We start from the raw sequence: 23,195 nt of genomic DNA, 5'->3' as shown, positions 1-23,195 counted from the left end.
ATAAATTAGTTTTGTATTAATTTCATAATTTGGTTTTGTAATGGTGCTAATCTGTAGCACTGTCCTCCCGTTGTTCATCAATTTGCTTGAGTGGGCCCAGTAACATCTCCATTGTGAGACTTGTTACTGTGTTTGGCATATCGAATACATCACGGGTAGCTTGCCAGGCTTTGCCATGCGGGCTAGATACTCTTGGTAGCTTGCCAGGCTCTCCAAGAGGGGGGAGGAATCAAACCCGGGTCAGCTAGGCCGGCTGCATGCAAGGCAAACGCCCTGCTGCTGTGCTGGGGGGGAGGGGCAAGCCCTTAAGATCACTAGAAAATAGGAACTGGAGTGATAGTACAACAGGTAGGGCATTTGCCTTGCACATGGCTAGTCCAGGTTCAATCCCCGACATCCCATATGGTCCCAGAAGCACCGTCAGGTGTAATTCCTGAGTGCAGAGCCAGGAGTAACCTCTGAGCATCACTGGGTGTGACCCCCCAAAAAATGACTAGAAAATAACCTTACATACTATTGAGTGTAAGAAGCAATTATGAACAATATGTTTAGTCTATTTAATAAAAAAAACACACGTAATTTTGAACACACATGAGTTGATAAATGGGAATAGAGTGAAAAGGATCTCCAGAGGTCTGTCAAAATTGATTAAACCCTGTAGGAAGAGAAGTTGAACTGGAAGGTGAAGTTGGGTTATAAGACAGTTTTCATTTTATATACTTGCATATTATGTAGCTTTCATAAGAATATGTTCCCTGTAGCATTTAACTTTTAAAAAACATTTGCAAGTACATTCTCAAAAAATTGGTCAAAGAACAATAAATTTAAGGGTTCACCTTTAAATTACTGTAAGAGGGGATGGAGAGATAGCATAACAGATAGGGTGTTTGCATTGCACATGGCAGAACAGGTTTGATCCCCAGCATCCTACGTGGTCCCCCAAGCAGCACCAGAAGTTATTTCTGAGTGCAAATACAGTAGTATTCCCTAAGCTTCACTAGGTGTGACCCAAAAAAAACAAATAAAAATTGTTATCGTAATAATATTTAGTTTGGATAAACTGCCCCCCCAAAATAAATAAAAGTAAAATGGAGGGGCTAGAGATAGCACAGCGGGTAGGGCGTTTGCCTTGCACGCAGCCAACCCGGGTTAGATTCCCAGCATCCCATATGGTCCCCTGAGCACCGCCAGGAGTAACTCCTGAGTGCAGAGCCAGGAGTAACCCCTGTGCATCACTGGGTGTGACCTAAAAAGCAAAAATTTAAAAAATTAAAATTTTTAAAAAAAAATAAATTGAATAATATCTTTTTCCAATCTAAACAAAACTGTTTTGAATTGAGAATGCTCAAGAGAAGAAAACATATTTCTAAGCTTTTTTCCAGAACAGGGAAGATAAAAAAGCAGCATAATAGAAGAACATCGACAATAAAGAAAAGATACCACTCAGCTCTTCACCCAAAACACATTTTAATTGTTGCCATTAGTTACTATGTGAAAAATTTATTGTTGAGAATCTGACAGGGCTGTTATCTTTCTAAAAGCCCTTGAGTACTTTCTTTACTAAAAACTTTAAAAAAAATTAAGCACTAAGAAAACTCTTTGTGGCTGAAGAGATGGGTTCACAAAAAGACTTATATTTACAAAAAGGAAAATGACAGATGTTTCCTGGGAGTTTGTTGTACATTAACTTGAAGTGCATGTGTGTGTTGGAGGAGCACAGTGTTAAGAAATTGATGTGCAAAACAAGAACATTCTTCCCACAAACACTGTCTGAGAGAAACAGCAACCATCAGTCTTGTTTAGAAACCAACTCTTTCATTATCCTTAATTGCTTAGCCCTGTGCTTTTAAATTGAGGGTCCCTGCAGAACACACAGCATTTCTATTAAACTTAATTACTCTCCCTTCGTAGTCCCTGAGAGAAATGTCACCACCCCCAAAATTCAGTTATCCGAGCAGAGCTAAAACAGAACCCATCACTCCAGAGGCCACCCCCACCTTCTCCAATATTTCTGCTTCTCACTGAAAAATACCCAGATCCATCAATGTCTGGATGAAACCAACCACAGCAGTCAGGAAGGAAGAAGCTTTTCAGATGTTACTGCAGGATGAATCTGTAAGGACCACCCCACCAATCCCTACAAACACACACACACGCACACACACACACACACACACACACACACACACACACACACACACACCTGCTTCTTGTAAGAGAAGCCAAAACAGCCTCCTCAAAATGCTGAGACCCAAAGAGATTCTGTGCTATTGGACACTCAAAAATAAATCTGTAAGGCCAGAAAAATAGTACAGGAATTAAGAAACTTGCCTTGCATACAGCCAATCCCAATTGGCTCCCCAGGATTGCCAGAAGTGATCCCTGAGCACAGAATTAGGAGTAATCCCTGAGCACCACTGGGTGTAACCCCGAACCCAAAAACAAAGAAAAAAATCTTTTAAATAGTGGGAGTTAATAATAAAATTATATGTAAAGGAAACTTAAATTTTTAAATGTAAAAATTATATGTAAAGGAAACTAGGATACCTGCAGGAACAGATGGACATGTACCTATATGTAGCCAGATTGAGAGGTTTCAAATATGAAGGTCATTCAAAGATGCCACACCATGGGAACAGGACACCTTGAGATTCAATTTTCAAGTGACATCTTGTTTTTAAGGCAATAAGATAACAAATACTACCATACTTGTTATTATTTGTGAATAATACTATTCTTTGTAAATAATAACTTGATTTGTTAATAACAAATATTGACATACTAAATGAATAGATATTGAACTCTTCACAGCAGAGATGGCAAGTAAGATATTGTTTTTGAAAATCTTTGATTTAAAAGTCAGCCATGCATGCAGGTCACATATGTAGTATGGATGCCGAAGACTCATGAAACTCTACTTGCTGTTAGGTAGAAATCCACAAAGGGAGAGCAAGAAAAAAATAGACTAGGCATATAAGCAAAAATTAGAGATGGGTGAGAGGAGAACAAAATAAGTGTTCTGTGTTATTGATATGGCAAATTCCCCTGATATAGCACAGATTTAGAAAATCATGCAAGAGCTTTGCATTCTTATTGCCTTAAGAATAGTTCTTTCGGAATCAACAGCCTTGATCCAGAGACACAGCAGTAAATCCCAGAAGACAGCAGCTCGTTGGAGATCTCTCTGGACCCCATACTGAGCTAATTCCACCTGGGTACCTCGGAGCATGGGTACTCTCTCTGCCCAATCCAGATGAAATCCCGGAGGCCACGAGCTTCCAGAAGCAAAACCCAGGTACACAGGTTGCAGGACTAAGATTCTAGGCCTTATGGCGGCAGTGGAGACAGGGCTGCTCTCCTAGTCTTCCCACCTGCTGGGGGTCCTGGCTGTCTCGCCCACCATCTTCCTCTGGGCGCCATCTCAGCGCATCAATGGCCTTGGTCCAGAGACTTCCAAATGAATCTCACAATGGAATAGCTCCCTACAGAGATGTCTCTGGATCCCAACCATTTACAATTTTAGAATTCGAGAAGCATGCAACCTCTCATGATATTTATAATAAGCAATAGAAAATAAAATATCTAGCATCTTCCCCTGGCAGGCAGGCTTGAATGGTGGCAAGAAAATTCAAGTAAACCATAATGCCCAAAAGTTGAGAGAGAGTATGAGGGAAATTGTCTGCTATAGAGTCGGGGGGGGGGGGGAAGGGCTTGGATGATGGTGGGGATACTGGGGACATTCACTTAATCACTTAACTTCCCGTTAGTCGTCGATTTGCTCGAGCGGGCGCCAGTAACGTCTCCATTTGTCCCTGTCACGTGCTAGTGTAGCCCAATGGCATCTGTTCGCTCCGGGAACATGAAGGGCCTCAAACCGATCATTCAAACTACAACTGGTCTCATTCACCTGACCCTGAACGAACTGGGGGCATTGGTGGTGGAAAATGTGCGCTGGTGGAGGGATGGGTGTTCAATCATTGTACGAATGAAACTTAAACATGAAAGCTTTGTAACTATATCTCACGGTGATTCAAAATCATTGTATGAGTGAGACTTAGACCCGAATTCTTTGTAACTGCTCTCACGGTGACTCAATAAATAAAATTATAAAAAATGGGGTCTCTGCCCCCGCGCCTCGGTGTTCCTTCCCGGAGTCCCTTGGAGGGGAGCGGGTTGAGCTTTCCTCCCCGCCCCGGCCAGGGCTACGGCAGCCGGAGACCTCCAGGACCAGCCACCACCATGCTGAGACCACTCTCCGCACACCTGAAGGTACTGGCAGAGGGACAAAGCCACGCGGGTTCCGGGGCCGAGACCTCCAAGCCTACTCGAATTGGAGTCGAGCATCTTCCACCCAGATCCTCCAAATTCCAGTAGGCAGGGTTCACACCCACCACCTGGCCCCCTGGCGCCGTGTAATCCCATCAGCGGCCAAGACTCAGAGACTATAAAATCCAGATCCCGGAACCGCGCGGCCGCATTCGCGGCCGCGCGACATCTTATTATCTCATTCCTAATTTGGACAAACTTGCAGGCTGTCGAATGTAGCCTGCCCACAGGGCAGAGTCTGGCAAACTCCCCGTGGTCTACCAAATATGCCAAATACCAGTAACAATGATGGGTCTCATTCTCCTAAAGAGCCCTGAATATAATCTCAGGGCTAGGATGAATGAGACGTTACTGGGGCCTGCTCGAGGCAATCGACGATTAACAGGATGATGAAATGAAAATGAAATGAAAAAATAAAAAATGGGGGGAAAAAAGTAAGGTAGAATTCATGCACAATTCAATCAGCTAATCAGTGGCTGAATAAATAGCAGTACTCCTACATAATAAATAAATAAATAAATAGTAAAAGTAAAGGCCCTCCCGTTGATCGTCGATTTGCTCGAGCGGGCCCAGTAACGTCTCCATTGGAGACTTTGTTGTTACTGTGTCTGGCATATCGAATACTCTCGGTAGCTTGCCGGGCTCTCCGAGAGGGGCGGAGGAATCGAACTTGGGTCGGCCATGTTGGCTGCGTGCAAGGCAAATGCCCTACCGCTGTGCTATCAAATATCTTTTCCAAAGTAAGAGGTGTATGAGGTGAGGTGATACAGTTGGTAATCAAACACTTAGCAGTGATTCGGCAGAGATGAAAAAAAATTGTCTCACTCCTCTGTTGTTGAAGAAAACGTGTGTGTGTGTGTGTGTGTGTGTGCGTGTGTGTATGTGTGTGTGGGGGGGGGGTGGGTGGGTGGGTGGGTGGGTGTGTATGATTAGGCAGGAATTAAGCTAGAGAGACAAGAAGCTCTTTGGCTATTTGGGAAATGTGAGGCCTCTGGGGATGGGGTGACAGTGTGTTGACAACCAACAGAAAAGGTTAGGAAAGACCAGTGGGAATTATTTGATACCTTCGCTCCAGATGAACTCTCTAACATTGGGGGTGATTGTAAGCCTTCTCCACACGACTGACACACCTAGGGCTTGCTAATCAAGAGGGTTTCAGTTACCAATATAAATGAAGAGATAAATAAAGAGCAACAAGGGAGAGTCTTTAAATAGCTCTTCTTTCTCCTGATAGTTTCAGATGATGAATGTAGGAGAAATAATGCCAGAAAAAGGTTTGGAATAGTATCTGCTTATCTACAGGACACTGTTTTCTATGCCTTATAATTTCTAAAACAAGGTTTCCCAACATTCTGTGTGAACAGGCCTCATCTAAAGAAAGGGCTGAGAACAAGACTTAGGTGTAAGAACAGAGGTGAAGGTTTCAGCTAGAAAGCACTGTTAATGGGTATCCTGTGAGAAGTTCTTTGTGTGTGTGTGTGTGTGTGTGTGTGTGTGTGTGTGTGTGATCACATGTGGCCATGTAAGCATACATGTGTTTGGTCAAAAGAAGCTTTTCTCCTTTTAAGTCTCAAGACCAAAGACAGAGAGAAATTACAGAAAACTGATAAATTCATTATGGTTAAAATAAAAATAGATTGTCATAAGTTCTATGAATGAAGGATTTATATCTCTGTTCGTTTTTTCTGTTGCCAATGATCTGCTACAATGAGACATGCAAAAGATGTTCAACTGATATATTTTTAGTTAGCTATGCAAGGAAAATTAGAGATGCTGAAATACTAAGAATAAGGTTTAAATTAAGCAGAATGTTCTCTTGTGCCTTGGCCACTTCAAATATATGTGTGTGCATATATGTATACATATAGATATACATATAAAATTATAACCTCCCTAAAATAATACCCATTGTGATCACACATGGCTCTAAACTAGAAAGGGATAGAACAGGGCAGGTAGTACTTTGCTCTATACCCCATTATTTAAATATAGCAATCAGGAAATGGTATTAAAGACATAAAATGTTATGTTATACATATTCTGAGTTATAATTTTTAACAAAATATTCAGCTTAGAATCTGAAGAACTGGTAAACATACAGATAATAATAATCATAAGTGCATATGAAATGCTTAGAGAGATTTTTTCATTTAGAATTTTGAAAAGCTGTAATATCAGTTATACCTTAATCTTTTTCTCTGTGATGGTGATTCACATTTTAATATTTTCTTGTATGACTTCTATTAACCCCCCCGCTTTTTTTACAAGTGTTTCCCTTAAAACAATCTTATTTTTTCCTAAAATACTCATTTAATATGTCTGCTTTTTTAAAGGACTTGCAAATATTAGATAACATAGCAAGAAAATTTTTCTACAAGAAAGATTAAACCTTAAAGAAGCAGAAGTCTAAACAAAACTTATGCTGAAAATTCAACATCTTACCCAAGTAAATCTATATCCATGACAAGTGGATTTAGCAAGTTCCTGTACTTACACATTCATTTCCTGCAAATTCTCAGCAGCAAAATAAAAGGTCTTGATCTGTGGGTGACTGATCTTAAAAGCACTTGAAAAAGAAAAAAGCACAAACACAGAAATTAGCGATTGTAGGAATCAATGGGATAAAAAGTAAATCAGTCAATACAAGTATTATAAATTTACCTACTTTCATTGTAAACTTACTAAGAATAATTTTACATTAAATATATAGATATTGTCTAATCCCTACTAAATTAAAAGAGAGTAGGGGTCAATTTGTCATGCTTGAAATGCAGAATAGGACCAAAATGGGATTAAGAAATAGTGCAGTGTATAGTGGGTTTGCTTAGCAGACAACCCACCTGAGTTCAATCCCAGCACTACATATAGTCCCATGAGTCCCACCAGTGTGAATTCTGAGCACAAATCAGGAGTAAGCCTGATAATCACCCGGTATGTTCCTTAAAGTAAAATAATGGGGGCTGGAGAGATAGTACAGCCAGTAAGGCACTTGCTTTGCATGTGACCGACCCAGGTTCGATCCCTGGCATCTCATGTGGTACCCAAGCACGACCACAGAGCCAGGAGTAACTCCTAAGAATCACCAAAAAAATCTTATTTTGGGTGTGACCCAAAAACCAAATAAATAAATATAAAAATAAAATAATAAAAGAATAGGACCATGTGTTGACTGATCAATAGTTTCTGCCTAAAACAGAGACACAAATCCTTTCATTTTCATCTGTTAACTTCTTTGCAATAAAAATACAACCAATTAAAATGTAAATAATAGAAGTATAATTTCAAGATACTCCGATTCATTCCTTAAAGCAAGCATTTATTCATTTTGATCAAATAGATGCAAGAATTATATTTACAGGAAAATGATCATATACAGAACCTCCACAATGCAAAAAAGCAAAAGCCTTGTCCTGGTCACCCTCTGTTAGTGAAAGATATAAGGTCATGATTATTTGTGTAATTTTTTTAATAGAAAAATTTAAGATAACAAAATACAAAGTATTTCCAGTTTACCGGAAGTCCTGCAGTATGGGCCTTGTATTTTTTTTTAAATAACAGCTTTGGTCAAAACCACAAGCAGCAAAACCCCACACCATGTATTTGTATATGTCCAGTGGCACCAGAGGAGAAAAGACTTAAAGCTTCTTAGATACAAAGAAATCAATTGCTGCTATGAGTAAATGACCAACAGGGAAATATACATTTCTACAAAGGATGGGGAAAAAGATGTCATATAGTCCCATAAGTCCCATCAGTTTGAATTCTGAGCACAGAGCAGGAGTAAGCCTGAAGAATCACCAGGTATGGCTTAAAAACTAAAATAGGGAACTGGAACAATAGCACAGCAGGTAGGGCATTTGCCTTGCAGGCAGCCGACCTGGATTTGATTCCCAGCATTCCATATGATCCCCCAAGCACCACCAGGAGTAATTCTTGAGTGCATGAACCAGGAGTAACCCCTGTGCATTTCCAGATGTGACCAAGAAAAGCAAAAAAAAAAAAAAAAAAAAAAAAAGAACCTAAAATAATAGAAGAAAATTAAGAAATTGTGAAAAGGGCATTTTGCAACTGCAGTTGGTTACTATCACAGGAAGAACACTTGACTAGATGTATAGAGAGGTGGATTTAAAGCAAGCTCCCGAGTGAACTCCAGAGAGGTCAGAATCTTAGCTATTCTCAATGAAAACAGAACCACAGGGGCCAAAGAGATAGTACAGTGGGCAGGACACTTGCTTTGCATGGGGCTAAACCTACTTTGCTCCCCAGCATCCTGTATAGACTTTCAAACCCTGCCAGGAGTGATCACTGACATAGTGCCAGGAGTAAGCCCTGATCATAGCCGGTACGTCCCCCCAATAAAAACAAGCAAACAAACAAAAGAGAAGAACCACAGTTTGGTGATGTCCTTACTTCCTGTTGGTTCTAAAATCCTTTGAACTTTATCTACATTGAAGTGTATTCTTCATGCCTAAGACATCTCACAGATCTTCAAGTACTATGGATGCTTCTAGAAACTAACCAGAACTAGTCCTGGTGTCATAACTGCAACTCTGGGGAGTCCTATTTAACTAGTTTTTGCCAGGACAAAACCCTGACATCTGTCATCCCTGTCAGTTCTGGACAAGCGCTTGTTTTTAATTCTATCACAGAAACAGTTGTCAGTAATATGCAATGCCAAGGCTCTATGGGGTTTTAATATCCATCCGGTCCACAAAATGAAATTCCAAAAAACAAGATGATTCTGTTATTGTTTAGGGTGTTTAAATGCTTCATTGTTTAGGGTACCAATATATAGTGCTCAAACTTCTCAGACACTTGAGTGTGGCCTTCACTAACTACCAAATCACCACATCATTTGAGGAACATTGTGCAGGGATAGAGTTTTGTGGGAAATAACAGAAAACTTACTGCTTTTTCTTGCATTCAGAGGCTCTTTCCACAGTGAAATCAGGCAGGTTGACAAATCCATCAGCTTTCTCTGCCTGAAATAAATACATATAATATAAATGAATAAATAAATCCTAGATGCTGGTGTGTTGAGATCATCTATGCTGAATAGAAATCATAGAAGTAAATGAAGAAAATGCAAAGATGCCACTGAGAATTGCAATTGAGTTTATCCCAGATATCTAGTTGAGATAAATTAACATTATCCACATAAGTCATCTGGAATCTTTCCAGGAAAAGTTCTGGAAGAAGCAATTTATGCACATAGAATCTACCCTGCCTTGTCCTCTTACTATATTCCTGGAGTTACTGCTAATTATCAGAAATACTTTTTGCTGGTCTTGTAGACTTCCTCAACATTTCTCTCTTCAAAAATGAACTCAGTTAGCAGTAGAGAAAGTGGGGGAAAACACCTCACTTTGGAATTAGTAAATCCAAGTTCATATCACATACTGATTGTAGTAACACTTAAATAAGCTCCAATGGAAACAACACAACTAGCATTTGACAAATATTATTTCCTCTCATTCATCTTTAGGTATGTCCTTGGGGTTAAATCAGAGAGCATGCTTTGGGAGCTGTCAGTTCTCTCATCTATTGCAAGGAGTTTTTTTTACAAATCAAAATCTCCAGAAGAAGTAACACTTCTGAAAAGAACATATAAATTTCTCTTTTCAAACTCCCAAATTTTATTGGAAATGTAATTATTATTCCACCAAAGAACTTGCTAAATGCCATGGATAAAATTAAACTGAACTACAAGGAAGCTAGCTTGAACCAAATTCCTCTTCCATACACACTGATACCTCTTAGTAAGGAAATATGGCCTATAAAAAGAAATATGATTGATTCAGTGGTTATTGGGATTGGGCAAAATTGATTTTGAAAATACAATCTGAATTTTAAAATTCAGCTAGCTATTGAATTAGTGCCATGGCTGCTTTGGCACTAATTTAGAAACAGAAGTTCATCAGCTTCTGTTTCTTTCCCTTAACACCAACTAGAACTCAAGTCCTGGTCTTTTCTTAAAAAAAATAATAATTTAACTGTGAGGCATCTAGCTCTATGCTAATTCCATTTTCTCTCTCTTAAAAAATAATTTATCCAAATTTTCATCTCTTACGCCTTCCTACACAACTTGAAACTCACTTGTAATAGACTCTTCCCTCCTTAAAAAGAAATTATAAGCACACACACACACACACACACACACACACACACACACACACACATATATATACAAACGCACATACATATATAGTTATTCAATTTACCATTTATGGTCTATTTAATTATCATTGATTTTACTAACCCAGATGCAGAGAGAATGCCACATACTCAAAAGCACTGACTGTTTAAGTCAACTTTTTATACAATTTCCTAACCTTCCTGTGGGTTCTTAATTGGTCTGATAGAAAAGTCTAGTTTTATAAACCTATTTGGCTCCAGCAATGTCCAAGGAACCAAAATTTAAGAAAATTGCATATAAATACATGTTCACAGAAGCACTATTATCAATAGCCAAAAGTGAAATTACTCAGTTCAGAAGCATCTCAGCAGTAACACATACTATGACTATATCCCTGGAAATCCCATCCCAACCAACTGCTCAGTGTAACTATGTATATCCAAAGCCTCCCTGTTAGACGGAATGTGTACCATATTCCTCAAATTCTTCTGTTAAGATCCTATTTGCCAAAGTTGTGGTATTTGATGATAAGGCCTTTGGGAAGAAATTAGGTTTAGATGTTATTATGACAGTGAAGTCCCCAAGTGGAATACGTCCCTATAATAGTAGGAAATTGACCAAAGTTTCTTTTCTTCCCTGTGTGTGAGGATATAGCAAGAAGGACACAATCCAGAAAAAAAATCTTCACCAGAGAGAAAATCAGTCTGCATCCTGATCTTTGATAACTGAGCTTCCAGAAGTGCAATGAAGTAAGTGCACAAGCCACACCATCTGTAGTAGTTATAGTAGTTACAGTTGGACATTCCCAAGTGTGGCAAACCCATCCAAACTCAGCATCCTCTTCCACAATTATTTCTCTGCTTTCTCCTGTGTTCTCAATTGAATATCACTCTCTACAATGTTCAGAAAAGGAAACAATGGGAGATATTTCTGACTCCCAGCTCCCTCTCAGTAACCAAGCTCAAAATCACTACCAGGTATCATAACTCCCATTTTTGGAATTCATCTGTCCTGCCAGTATCTTCCGCCTCCTTTAGCACACCATTACTTCCCAGAAACCACTGCTAAAGTCTCCTCATTCACTTCCCCCCCCAATTCAATCTTATCATCCAATTTAGCAATCAAATTGCAGCCACAGCAAAGCTTACCTCATAAACATTCTTCCTATCACGTCTTTCATCAGAATTATGCATGGTTCCTAACTGCCCTTGGGTAAAATCTAAGTGCTTTACCAGAGTCTGAAAGTCCCTTCACGATTGAACCTTGCTTTGATTTCACAATTCCATTTCCTCCACAGTCCAATTCCTTTACTCAACCCAAAATAAAAATTAAAACAAAACGAAAGCAGTACTTTCAGTGAGGTGAATTAGAATTGACACCCCATTTTGTACTATTTTTAGTCTAGACAATTTTCTTTCAGTACAAGAACTCAGTCTTAATGGTAATAATATGAGTCTGTCAACAAATAATAAAAAGAAGTAGATGAAAAAGAGAAGTTGTGAGTTTTCATTTGATTGGATTTTTTTTAACTGAATAACTGAAATCATTGAGATTGCTTCAGCCTAGATAAATCTTTAATAAAGATACCTTATTGTTTCTACAGCAAATCTTTTCTTTATTACCAATGGTATTTTTTCTTTATGCTGAATATATTCAATCTGCATTCAACAAATATTTCTCTCAAAAATCATTGTTGTTACTTGGCTCTCAAAATACATAAAAATGACCATTTTAATGGGGAAATTCTAGCACATTCCTCCTCTTGCTCTTTTTTTCATTTTTTATTAAATTTTTTATTAGTAAATCACCAGGGAAAAGGTAGCTAAGATAGAGAAGGGAACACCAAGTAAAGAATGTTGGAAGGACCCATTCAGGTTGAAAGATGCGTGTTGAAAGTAGACTATAGACCGAACATGATGGTCACTCAATACCTCTATTGCAAACCACAACTCTCTTCCTCTTTTTTCCCCTCCTTACACCCCACTCAAGTCCCATTTCTTGAATCATCAACTAATATCGGACATTTTTCCTTTCACTGATTCCCAATTTTCTTAAAAGTTGCTTTAAAGTTCTTCATTGGTACCTGAAAACTTCCCTCGGCATTCTAATATAATAAATTACTTGTTCTCTTGCCAGAAATATTTACAATCCTTTGGCATTATGCAAATTTGTCTAAATATCCATGTCTTAAATTAAAAAAAAGAACAGTGCCTCTTATTTTGCTTTATGGTGTGACAGAATCTCAAAGGTATTCTTCCTCACAAATCAGCCCATGAATTTTTCCAAGTAACCTATTTTCTTTGTCTGGGTGGATTATAACCTGCCATGGCTATGTTAGAAAGCATTAACATTTTTTTATCAAAATTATTGGTGTTTCACATTATTAAGCAAATTATAATTATTGTTTTGTTTTAGGTAAAATATATTTGGGGTGTATCTGTGCTTAGTTAAAAGGAAAACAGAGGAGAAAAGAGAGATGGTTCAAGGGTCAGGGGCACGTGTCTTGCAGACTCAAGGACCTGAGTTCTGTCCCGTCTTCACTTAGACTTGACCTCCCTCTTCTGCCCAGTGCGACCAAATATAACCTTAGAGGACTGTGAACCCCCTCCAGTGATTCCTGGCCCCGCTGGATCCAAGCAGCATTGTGTCTCTGTCAAGCTTTGAACCATGTGGCCAGTTTGGCTGAGTTTTGCTAGTAGTTGCCCCCTCACCCCCACAGCACTACATGAGAAGCCAAATTAATGAATAAATATCCCTACTCTTGTGCATAAAAGTAGCAATAGCTCAACACACAAAGACAAAGTATATCGTGCAGGGGCCGGAGTGATAGTATAGCGGGTAGGGTGTTTACTTTAAATGTAGCCAACTCGGGATCAATCTTTGGCATCCCACATGGTCCCCGGAGCATTGCCAGGAGTAATTCCTGAGTGCTGAGCCAGGAGTAACTCCTGAGCATCTCTGGGTGTGACCAAAAACACAAAAATAAATAAATAAATAAATAATAAATAAATACAGTGTATCATGCATTGTTGACAGTAATTACTATGGAAAAACGTACGTTGTCCAGAACCCAACCACTGCCATGCTCAAGGCCACTCTCCACATGCTCGGACAAGCCTCACCCAAGAGGGGACGAGCCTCACCCAAGACGGGATGAATCTCACTCAAGAGAGGACAGCAGAAAATCCAGGTATGCAGGTACCCATGACTGATACCTCCAAGCTTTCTCGGACCAGGACTGGATCTCCTCCCCCCCAGCTCTCCAGTTTTCCAGTGGCTTGGCAGTGACACCCACAAACTGCCCCCAGCACACTGTAATGTCATCAACGGCTAAGACCCCAGAGACCATAAACTAAAGCTCCTGGAAGAGAGCACCGCAGAATTTCCTGGAGTGTGTGGCTGCATTTGCGACTGCATGACTTCTTACATGCTATCTCACTTACTCATCAAAAGTAGGGGGGATGGGGGTTGGGAGGGATACTGGGATCCGTGGTGGTGGGAAATGGGCACTGGTGGAGGGATGGGTATTTGATCATTGTATAATTGAAACCCAAGCACAAAATTTGTAAGTCTACAACTGTACCTCATGGTGTCTCACTAATAAAAAGTAAAAAAAAAAAAAGTAGCACATATTTGTTTGGTTTTAGCATACTTGCTTGTATTCTCTTTTATTCTGCTTAAATAGCTCCAGAATGAAATACAACAACCTTCACACTCTTCCCTCTTATTGAGATGGGAAGGTGCTTGGTGGTGGGATTGGTGTTTGAATATTATCTGTAATGTGAACTACTTTTATGAAAGGTAAAGGTAAAGGTAAAGGCCCTCCTTTTGATCATCGATTTGCTCGAGCGGGCCCAGTAACGTCTCCATTGGAGACTTTGTTGTTACTGTGTTTGGCATATTGAATACGTCACGGGGAGCTTGCCAGGCTCTGCCATGCGGGCGAGATACTCTAGGTAGCTTGCAGGGCTATAGGGGCTAGAGCAATAGTACAGCGGGTAGGGCATTGCCTTGCATGCAGCAGACCTGGGTTTGATTTCCAGCATCCCATATGGTCCCCTGAGCACCGCCAGGAGTAATTCCTGCATGCAAAGCCAGGAGTAACCCCTGAGCATCACCAGGTGTAATCCAAAAAGAAAAAGAAAAGAAAAGAAAAAAATGAAAAAAGAAAAAGTTAGGTTGTTCAAGCTCAAGGGATTCAAAGTGCAAATAGGAAGCAGGATAGTTTGCTTCTTGCTTCTAACCTTTCTACATCATTCGACTAGATACAGCTCCAGAAATTAACTTTGGTTTGACCTTCTCCACAAGTGTGAGCTTCTCCTTGCCCTGCTCCTCTGAACCCATCACAGATGCCTCCCTCTTAGCTCCCCAGGGCCAGGGGTGGGCAACCTGACATATTTCCATTACTGTGCTTAGTTGTCTGGTTATGTGTCTCTCACAACTAACTGTGAGCACCTTGGAGAAAATGCTATAACTCTATAGCATTAATAATGCTACAACTCTGTAGCATTAATACACAGTAGTACAAAGTACGTATTCAATACATAGAAAATAAGTAAGTCATATGGGATAATAAATGACAGCAACATTATCTTTTTTCCTTGACAATAAAGAAAGTGTTCATATTAGATACAGAAGTCTCTTTGGAAAAAATGTTGAGCCATTTTTAAGTAGTAACATATAAGTATTCTATAACCCAGTAATTCCATTCCTAAGAATCCAGCTATGAGAAGCAAAATAACATAAACCCATTCAGAGATTCACATGTGGGGCCAGAGCGATAGGACAGCGGGTAGGGCATTTGCCTTGCATGCAGCCAACCCGGTTCATCCCATATGGTCCTCCAAGCACTGCCCAGAATGATTCTTGAGTGCAGAACCAGGAGTAACCCCTGAGTATTGCTGGGTGTGACCCAAAAAAAGTTAAAAAAAAATCAAATATTAACATGTGAATAATGATAGCAGAATTATTCATAAGAGTCCCAAACTGCAAACAATTTAAATATTTACCAACTGGTAAATAATAGCGTGGTAAAATCAATCAATGGAATATCATTCAGCAAACTACTGGTGTATGCTAAACCGAAATGAGATTCGAGAAGTCACATGTAACTTCTATTAGTTCTTTATATGAAAAGTCTAGGGAAGGAGAACCCAATGAGACAGAAAGTAGAATATTGGATTAAATAGAAATCCCAGTAGGAATTGGTGGGATCAAAGATTAATTTAATGAATATGAACAATTTCACTGATATATGAAAATGAAAACAATTAAAAATTGGTTTATTTTGGTAGTTGCATGACATAATAAATGTGCCCAAACCTTTTGAATTATAAATTTTATTAGGTAAATTTTTAACTATAATATATAAAAATAAAGCTTTTTCTAAATAAATGAGTTTCAAAAAATGACTGAAAATTTAAAAGCAAAGAAATAAAAATTATTGAATGAAATTTCTCCTGTTAGGTTTCAGTGAAACTTGGAAGAGGTGAAACGTGAGGAATTGCCAATGGTACTGATAGTGCTTTTTTATTTCAAGCTTTTGAAAATAGTCTGAGCTAACATTTCCCAGATTCTGTGCTTCAAGCTTAACTAAGTATTCAAATTTGGACTACAGAAATTTTGGGAAATATCACAATAAAAATTTTATTTACACAAAATTTTCTGCACTTAAGCATTATTTTAAAATTTAATTAAAGGGGGATATTAAATTTTAATACTAAAATGCAAAAATATTCATTGTAATTTATAGTTTAGATTTTTCATACTATGAACACCTTGCAACCTAGGGAAAAATTTGCTTCCTAAGTAACTACATATGTCAGAAAGATGAAGGGTAGACCTAGAATAATAAGTGTGATAATATATATATATATAGCTATACATTTATCTAGATATAAATATATTTTTCCAGCAGTTATGTGGGTCAAAGAATACCAAACCCAAAACAAATGAAGTATAATAAAGGAAATCATTATGTATGTTAGGTTATAAATAAAAATATAATCATCTATTTCAGTGGCACCATTTTTCTGATTCTAAAAAGCCTGATTTCACTTCATGCTTGAGTAATTTACACTTTGAGAAGTTCCTTAGAATTTAAATTCATTTTCAGTGTAGCATTTTCTCCTAAAATCTATTAGTAGGGCCGGAGTGATAGCATAGCGGGTAGGGTGTTTGCCTTGCACGCAGCTGACCTGGGTTCGATCCCTAGGCATCCCATATGGTCCCCCAAGCACCGCCAGGAGTAATTCCTGAGTGCAGAGCCAGGAATAACCCCTGAGCATCGCTGGGTGTGACCCAAAAAAAAGCAAAAAATAAAAAAATCTATTAGTAAATATATTAGAAGTATTTAATCAAATAGAATCTTAAGAGAAATGTAGTTTTAAAATATGATTTTTAATATGATTTTGTGTTTCATATGTAAATATGGATTTTTAAACCATTATTATGACTTTAAACAAGTTTAAGTTACCCAATGAAATGAGAATCAAAAGAAGTGAACATCTTCATTTCATCAATGAATACATGCTTCGCTCAGTTCTGCCCTAAAATTTCAGCACATAAGAAAAAAGCAAAATCTAGGAAAGATGGCGGCCGCACGGGAGCCTTGTGGACAGCAGGTTTGAGCCGGGGGTGGGGGGCGGCAGGGGCCTCATGGGAAGGGGGGCGTTCTGGGCCGTCCTTCACGCCCGACCGAGGTCGCCAGCTGCCCCCCACGAGCTGCTCTCCGGCACGGCCACGACTCCAGAGCACAGAAACCAATCTCTTAACTATCTAACTTTTAATAGAAATTCTTCCAGGGTTAATAAGTAAAATAGCAGAAATCCAAAACCGCGCAGCCACTATTGCGGCCGCATGACATCATTTTATTCTTAAACTAAGTTGTAGAAAGCAAATCATTTCACAACACTGTTTCAGCATGTCTGATTGGGGGGGAGGGTCGTAAACTCTAAACAATAATTGTGCATCTTCTATCGAAACAATGTATCTAGTCAAAGTAGATAGAGTATTAACTAGAACTCATCTGCCTCACAGGAATTGGGAGGGGTGGGAGGTAGGATTCTATTGGGGTTCGCGGTTAAAAATAAGTATTGGTAAAGGGAAATGTGTTTGATACTTACATGACTGAGACCTAAACCTGAAAGCTCTGTAACTTTTCCCACAGTGATTCAATAAAGAAATAAATTATTAAAAAAAAAAAGAAAAAAGCAAAATCTAAACTCTATGGCAAACCCTCTATGCACATGTCACCTTGATGCAAGTACCACCAAATTCTAATAATGGCATACTCAGATTTGTGAGCCGGAGAGAAATCTGTGTGACATTACATAAAGTATATGTTACAAGTAAATTTGAGATGAAAAGATGATTAAACAAAAAATATAAAATCTTAAAACTCTAGAGAAATAGCGCTGGTGCCAATTTAAAAAGGGAGGCTAAATGGAAGGAAATTAGGCAGAAACAAGAAAAACTGAATCTACCCTTTGACACAGAAATTTCATTCTGAGGATCTGTTCTAAATATATAGAGAATACTCACTGATAGGTGCATTGCAATATTGTCCTTAATATAAAATGGACATATAGAATCTAAATATTTATCTTCTGTTGACTAAATGATGACATCAACATATAATTTGTAGATATAAAAATGGTATAAACACCTAGGGTATAATGTCCAGGCAACAGCAAGAGAGAAAAGTAACTGGACAATAGGCATAGTGTCTGTACAATAGATGTAGTGTATTGCTTTGGGTAGTTGAAAGGGGATAGGGAATGAGACAGTAGCCTTTCTGTCTGTATTTGTAAAGAACTTCAAAAAATAAATAGAAAACAAACATGAAAGGAGGGAGGAAAAGAGGGAAAAGAAAATGGATAAAACAGACCCAATCTGGTTGCAACTTTTTATATAGTATTGACTTTGAAATTGGTCATATATATTTAAATGATTACATTTCTCTTTTAAAACATTAAAAAATATTTTTGAAATATATTTAAAACACTTTTTTGTTTGGGGGCCATATTAAGCAATGCTCAGGGTTACTCCTGCCTTTGCACTCAGGAAATACTCCTGGCAGTTCTTAGGGGAACATATGGGGTGCCTGGGATCAAACCCAAGTTGGCCATATGCCAGACAAGTGCCCTACTTGCTGTACTATCTCTCCAACCCCTAAACATTTTCTTTTTAAAAAATAAACCAAATTTCAAAAGCCCCCAAATTAAAACAAATAGAAATTAATGAACCGAACTAGATATAAAGATAGTGACAAAACCCTACAAAAAGTAATTTCTTTAATAGACCTCAGGGCACATTTCGATGAGACAAAGGTTGTAGACTATAGTTTGAGGATTTTCAATAGTAACACAGTTATAATTTTCCATAGTTTAGTCGTTTTTTTATCTTTCCCCTCCTACCCCCCATGCTGGAGGGACTCTAATGGTTTTCTCCTTCCCTCCATGCAATTTAGTGGCACTGTTCTGTTCTGCTAAGCAACACATCCACTTCCTCTCAGCAAAGGAAAGAAGGAGATTGCAGACAAGACAGAAGATTTTCTGCAACACCCAAGGATAGTAGATACAAGGGCCAGGAGGATTGCCCCATAGCTGGAAGCCTGCCTCATGAGCGGAGGGGAGAAGGCAGATGGAATAGAGAAGAAGGGATCACTAAGAAAATGATGGCTGGAGGAATCAGTCAGGATGGGAGATGTGTGCCAAAAGTAGATAATGAACCAAACATGATAACCTCTTAGTGTCTGTATTGCAAACCATAATGCCCCAAAGTAGAGAGAGAGTATGGGGAATATTGTCTGCCATGGAGGCAGGGGGAGGTTGGGAGGGGGGTATACTGGGGAGATTGGTGGTAGGGAATGTGCACTGGTGGACGGATGGGTGTTTGATCATTGTGTGATTGTAACTCAAACATGAAAGCTTGTAACTTTCTCACAGTCATTCAATAAAATTTAAAAAAAAAAAAGAGTTTCCGGCCTGCAGAGTTGAGCTGATTGGCATTGGGCTGTGGTAGGCACTGCAGGGAAGCAAGAAGAAAAGAAGAATGTCTCGTTCTGTTTGTTTTATGCTTCTAGAAATTAGAAGCTGGCCTAGTAATTTTAGAAATATAATCTTGAGATGCTTACGTCATGAAGAAACTTCTCTCTCTCCCTCCCCCTCCACTCTCTCTCTCTCTTTCTGTGTGATCTCTCTGTCTCTCTCTGTCTCTCTGTCTGTCTCTCTCTCTTCCTCTGTGTGTAGGGGTCCAAGGGATTAATCAGATCAAAATCAAAGCACCAGAATTTATAGAATCTATAAAACTATTTAGTTCTTTAACCTAAACACCAAACTGTGTGGACATGATGAAATAGGAAGATTTTGTTTTGTTATTCAAGCAACAGAACTCAGATCAGAACTCAGCAGTAAGCTAAATAAGCCCCCCACAAGAACATGTGAACTAAAATAGAAGAGAATCTGCAGCCAACAAATTGCACAGAAGGAACCCAGTATCTGGAATCAGAATATTTCAACAGAAATCATCTACTGTGTGATTTTGGGCAGAGCACTTAACTTCTCTGCTTAACACCCACACAGTGAAAAAATAAGCAGAACCAGCATCTCCAGGTGAACAAAGATCAACTTGATATTATAAAATAGTTCATTCTATTTAACAACTAATATTTTATTGCCATTAATTTCTTACATGTGATTAGCAAAATTAGTTTTTAAAAAAAAATGAAAAGAGCAAAAGACAGGAATGACCCAGAAACCCAGAGGAAAAATACAAGAAGGTTTTTGAACGGCCCATTACCAGCTGAGGTCACTGAATAGTTGTATCTGTGTCTTAATTCTCCCTGGTCTTCTTTGCAGCATTCAATTAATTGTTAAAAAAAATATTTTAGTGATTTGGAAAACAATAATGCTAGCAAGCACACTGCATCCTATTGTACACATTATCTAGGGTACATTTTTTAAAACTAAAATAGCTTTGCATTTTGAATGTATCTAACATTACCCGATGAATATAATGAGATTCTGATCCAAAGGGACTTCCTTCTTACAAATGTCTAGAAATAACTGCTCTACATAGAAAGCATTTAGTAAATGTTTCTGAGTAGTAAACAGTCCTGATTTTCTACCGAACCCACACTTTCCTGGCATTAATTTTTTAAAAGGAATCAAGATGTTTGATGGGGATCGCCGAGATGTGACTCAGAGTGCTGAGCTCCAACTAGGAGAAAGAAGGACTCCAGAGGAAACAGCTCGCAGACGCCCTGCCACCGACCCAGGCATTTCCACCACTAGAGAACACTTTCCCCCATGTTCCCGGCCCCTCTGAGGCACACTGCATTTCTTTGTGCAGGGTCTCTCTGATGGCAGAAACTAACTGGGAGGGAGGGGGGAGGGGGCACAGGAGCCACTGCCCCCTGACCCCCAACCTTGGAATAAACCAAATTACACTTGTAAGTAAGGCAAACTGGAAGGCAAACTCCCTAGAGGTGCATATATTTTTTTTCAGATCACTAGAGTCCTTCATTGTGAAATCATTATTATAGTTTTACAGTTTTCTTTTCCATATTGATTCCTTTTATTTTATTTTATTTTATTTTATTTTTTTATTAATTTTTATTAGTGAAACACCATGAGGTACAGTTGTAGACTTACAAATTTTTGTGCTTGGGTTTCGATTATACAATGATCAAATACCCATCCCTCCACCCCCATTTTCCACCACCATGGATCCCAGTATCCCTCCCACCTCCATCCCCCCTATCTCACCCTGCTTCTGTGGCAGGGTATTCCCTTTTGTTCTCTCTCTCTCCTTTTGGGTGTTGTGGTTTGTGAAAGAGGCATTGAGTGGCAATCATGTTCGGTCCATAGTCTACTGCCAACATGCATCTCCCATCCTGGGAGGATCCTCCAAACACCCTTTATTTGGTGCTCCCTTCTCTATCTGAGCTGCCCTTTCCCCTAGAATGCCCGGCTGGCCTCTAAGCCATGGAGTAATACTCCTGGTACTGATCTCGGCTATTCTTGGGTATTAATCTCCTATTTTGTTACTTTATGTTCCCCAGATGAATGCAATCTTTCTAAGTCTGTCCCTCTCTTTCTGACTTATTTCACTTAGCATACTTTCCATGTAGTACCACTTGTATGTAAATTTCAAGGTGCATATATTTTTAAAGACCCTCAGTATTTCCCCTCAGAATTAAGCTTAAGCTATCCAAAGTCATAACTTTCCTCTATGGAGAATTTTATCAGCTGCCTCTCCACCCTTGCTCATTTTCCCATTCCCTTTCCAAGTGTTTTCAGAATAACTTCCCAGATTAACTACTTACACCCAAACCTTTTTCTAGGTCGGCTCCTAGGAAATTTAGGCCAAGATGCCATTCCTCTATCTGAAATTGCTTCTTCTCGTGGTTCCTACTCAGGTATGACCCAACTATTCGTTACATAGTTTTTCATGATTCACTCCTAAGATGCACCAAGGGCAAGTCACACTGGATCATGCTTAAGTGGGTAGTGACGAAGACCTGATGGTCACTAATCTATGATTTGTCAATCAGCTGTCCTACTAGCCACTCTTAGTTACTTTCTATTCTCTCTCTCTGAAATCATATCTTAAAGGAAATGATGTTATGAGTGAACTTTCTGGAATTTGGGCATAATGAAGACTGTTACTATCCTTTGAAATTGTGAATTTTTACATAAACGTATTGTAAAAGAGCCTTATGCAACTGATCTCTTTAATACTAAATCCTTAGCATAAGAGACAAGCTTAGCATACAAAATGTTCATGTAAAGTTACCGTATTAGTTTCATTCTGGACATCTGTTCTATTAGAGGCCCGAAAAACTTTTTTTGGTAGGCTATCCTTTCACCTTCTCAGGGTTGATATCTTCCACAAAATGGTCAGAAAAAAGTAAAGAAGAAAGCATTAAACAGGGATACAAGGTTTTAATGAACAGAAAGAATTTGAATTAAATCTCGCTACTATAGAATAAATTCCATTTCTTACTTCCTCTCTAGTTAATGTCACCTAACCAGACAGGGTTAGAGAAGCAGTAGAGGAATAGTAAATAAAGTAAAATCATTTAAGAAAATTAAAATTTGGTGCATTTGCTGTTAATATTACACTTAACAAAATAATTAAATATAAGTATAATCCGTATAAAAGCAGATAGTATAACATGATAACTTCACACAGTGAATATTAACTCTTAGAATATTTAAGGAACTTCAAAATATCTCCACGGTATTTCCATAAGACTCACTGGTGTTATTAAGATACCAGTCTTGCAGTATTCTTATTATTAAATAGACACAATAAGAAAACAATCTAATTCAAAAATGGAAAAAGCCATTTCCACAAAAATGTACAAATGGCAAAACAAACCATGATAAGATGCTCAAGGTCAAGAATCATTAGTAAAACGCAAATTGAAAATTCACACCAATTAAGATTTTTGCCATCAAAAAACATTAATATCCAAGATACATAAATCTCTGGTATAATTGTACAAGAAAAAATAAACAACCAACACCGTCAAAAAATGGGGGTAAGAAATTAGCAAAAACTTTCTCGACAAAGACATGCGGAGGCCAAGAAATGTATGAAAAACTATTCTTCATCACTCATTATCAGGGAAATGTAAGGCAAAAAAAAGATCTATCATCTCACACTAGCAAGATTTGCACACAACATAAAGAACAAGACAACCTGTGCTAATATCGACACGTTG

The 23,195-nt window shown here is 38.6% G+C and overlaps 1 protein-coding gene across 1 annotated transcript in view; it reads right to left on the bottom strand.

The window, feature by feature from the left end:
- Window positions 1-23,195, bottom strand: part of IPCEF1 (interaction protein for cytohesin exchange factors 1) — a 110,798-nt gene that overhangs the window by 59,766 nt on the left and 27,837 nt on the right. Inside the window, exons 4-5 of the mRNA XM_056126315.1 lie at window positions 9,235-9,308; window positions 6,821-6,892 (exon numbers count right to left, since the gene is read on the bottom strand). Of these exons, the coding sequence (XP_055982290.1) occupies window positions 6,821-6,892; window positions 9,235-9,308 (146 nt within the window). The remainder of the gene's footprint in view (window positions 1-6,820; window positions 6,893-9,234; window positions 9,309-23,195) is intronic.

The sequence above is a fragment of the Sorex fumeus genome, unplaced genomic scaffold (genome assembly GCF_029834395.1).
Source record: "Sorex fumeus unplaced genomic scaffold, SorFum_2.1 ptg000061l, whole genome shotgun sequence".
Lineage (NCBI taxonomy): Eukaryota > Metazoa > Chordata > Mammalia > Eulipotyphla > Soricidae > Sorex > Sorex fumeus.
This window is presented reverse-complemented; position numbering and strand designations above follow the sequence as displayed.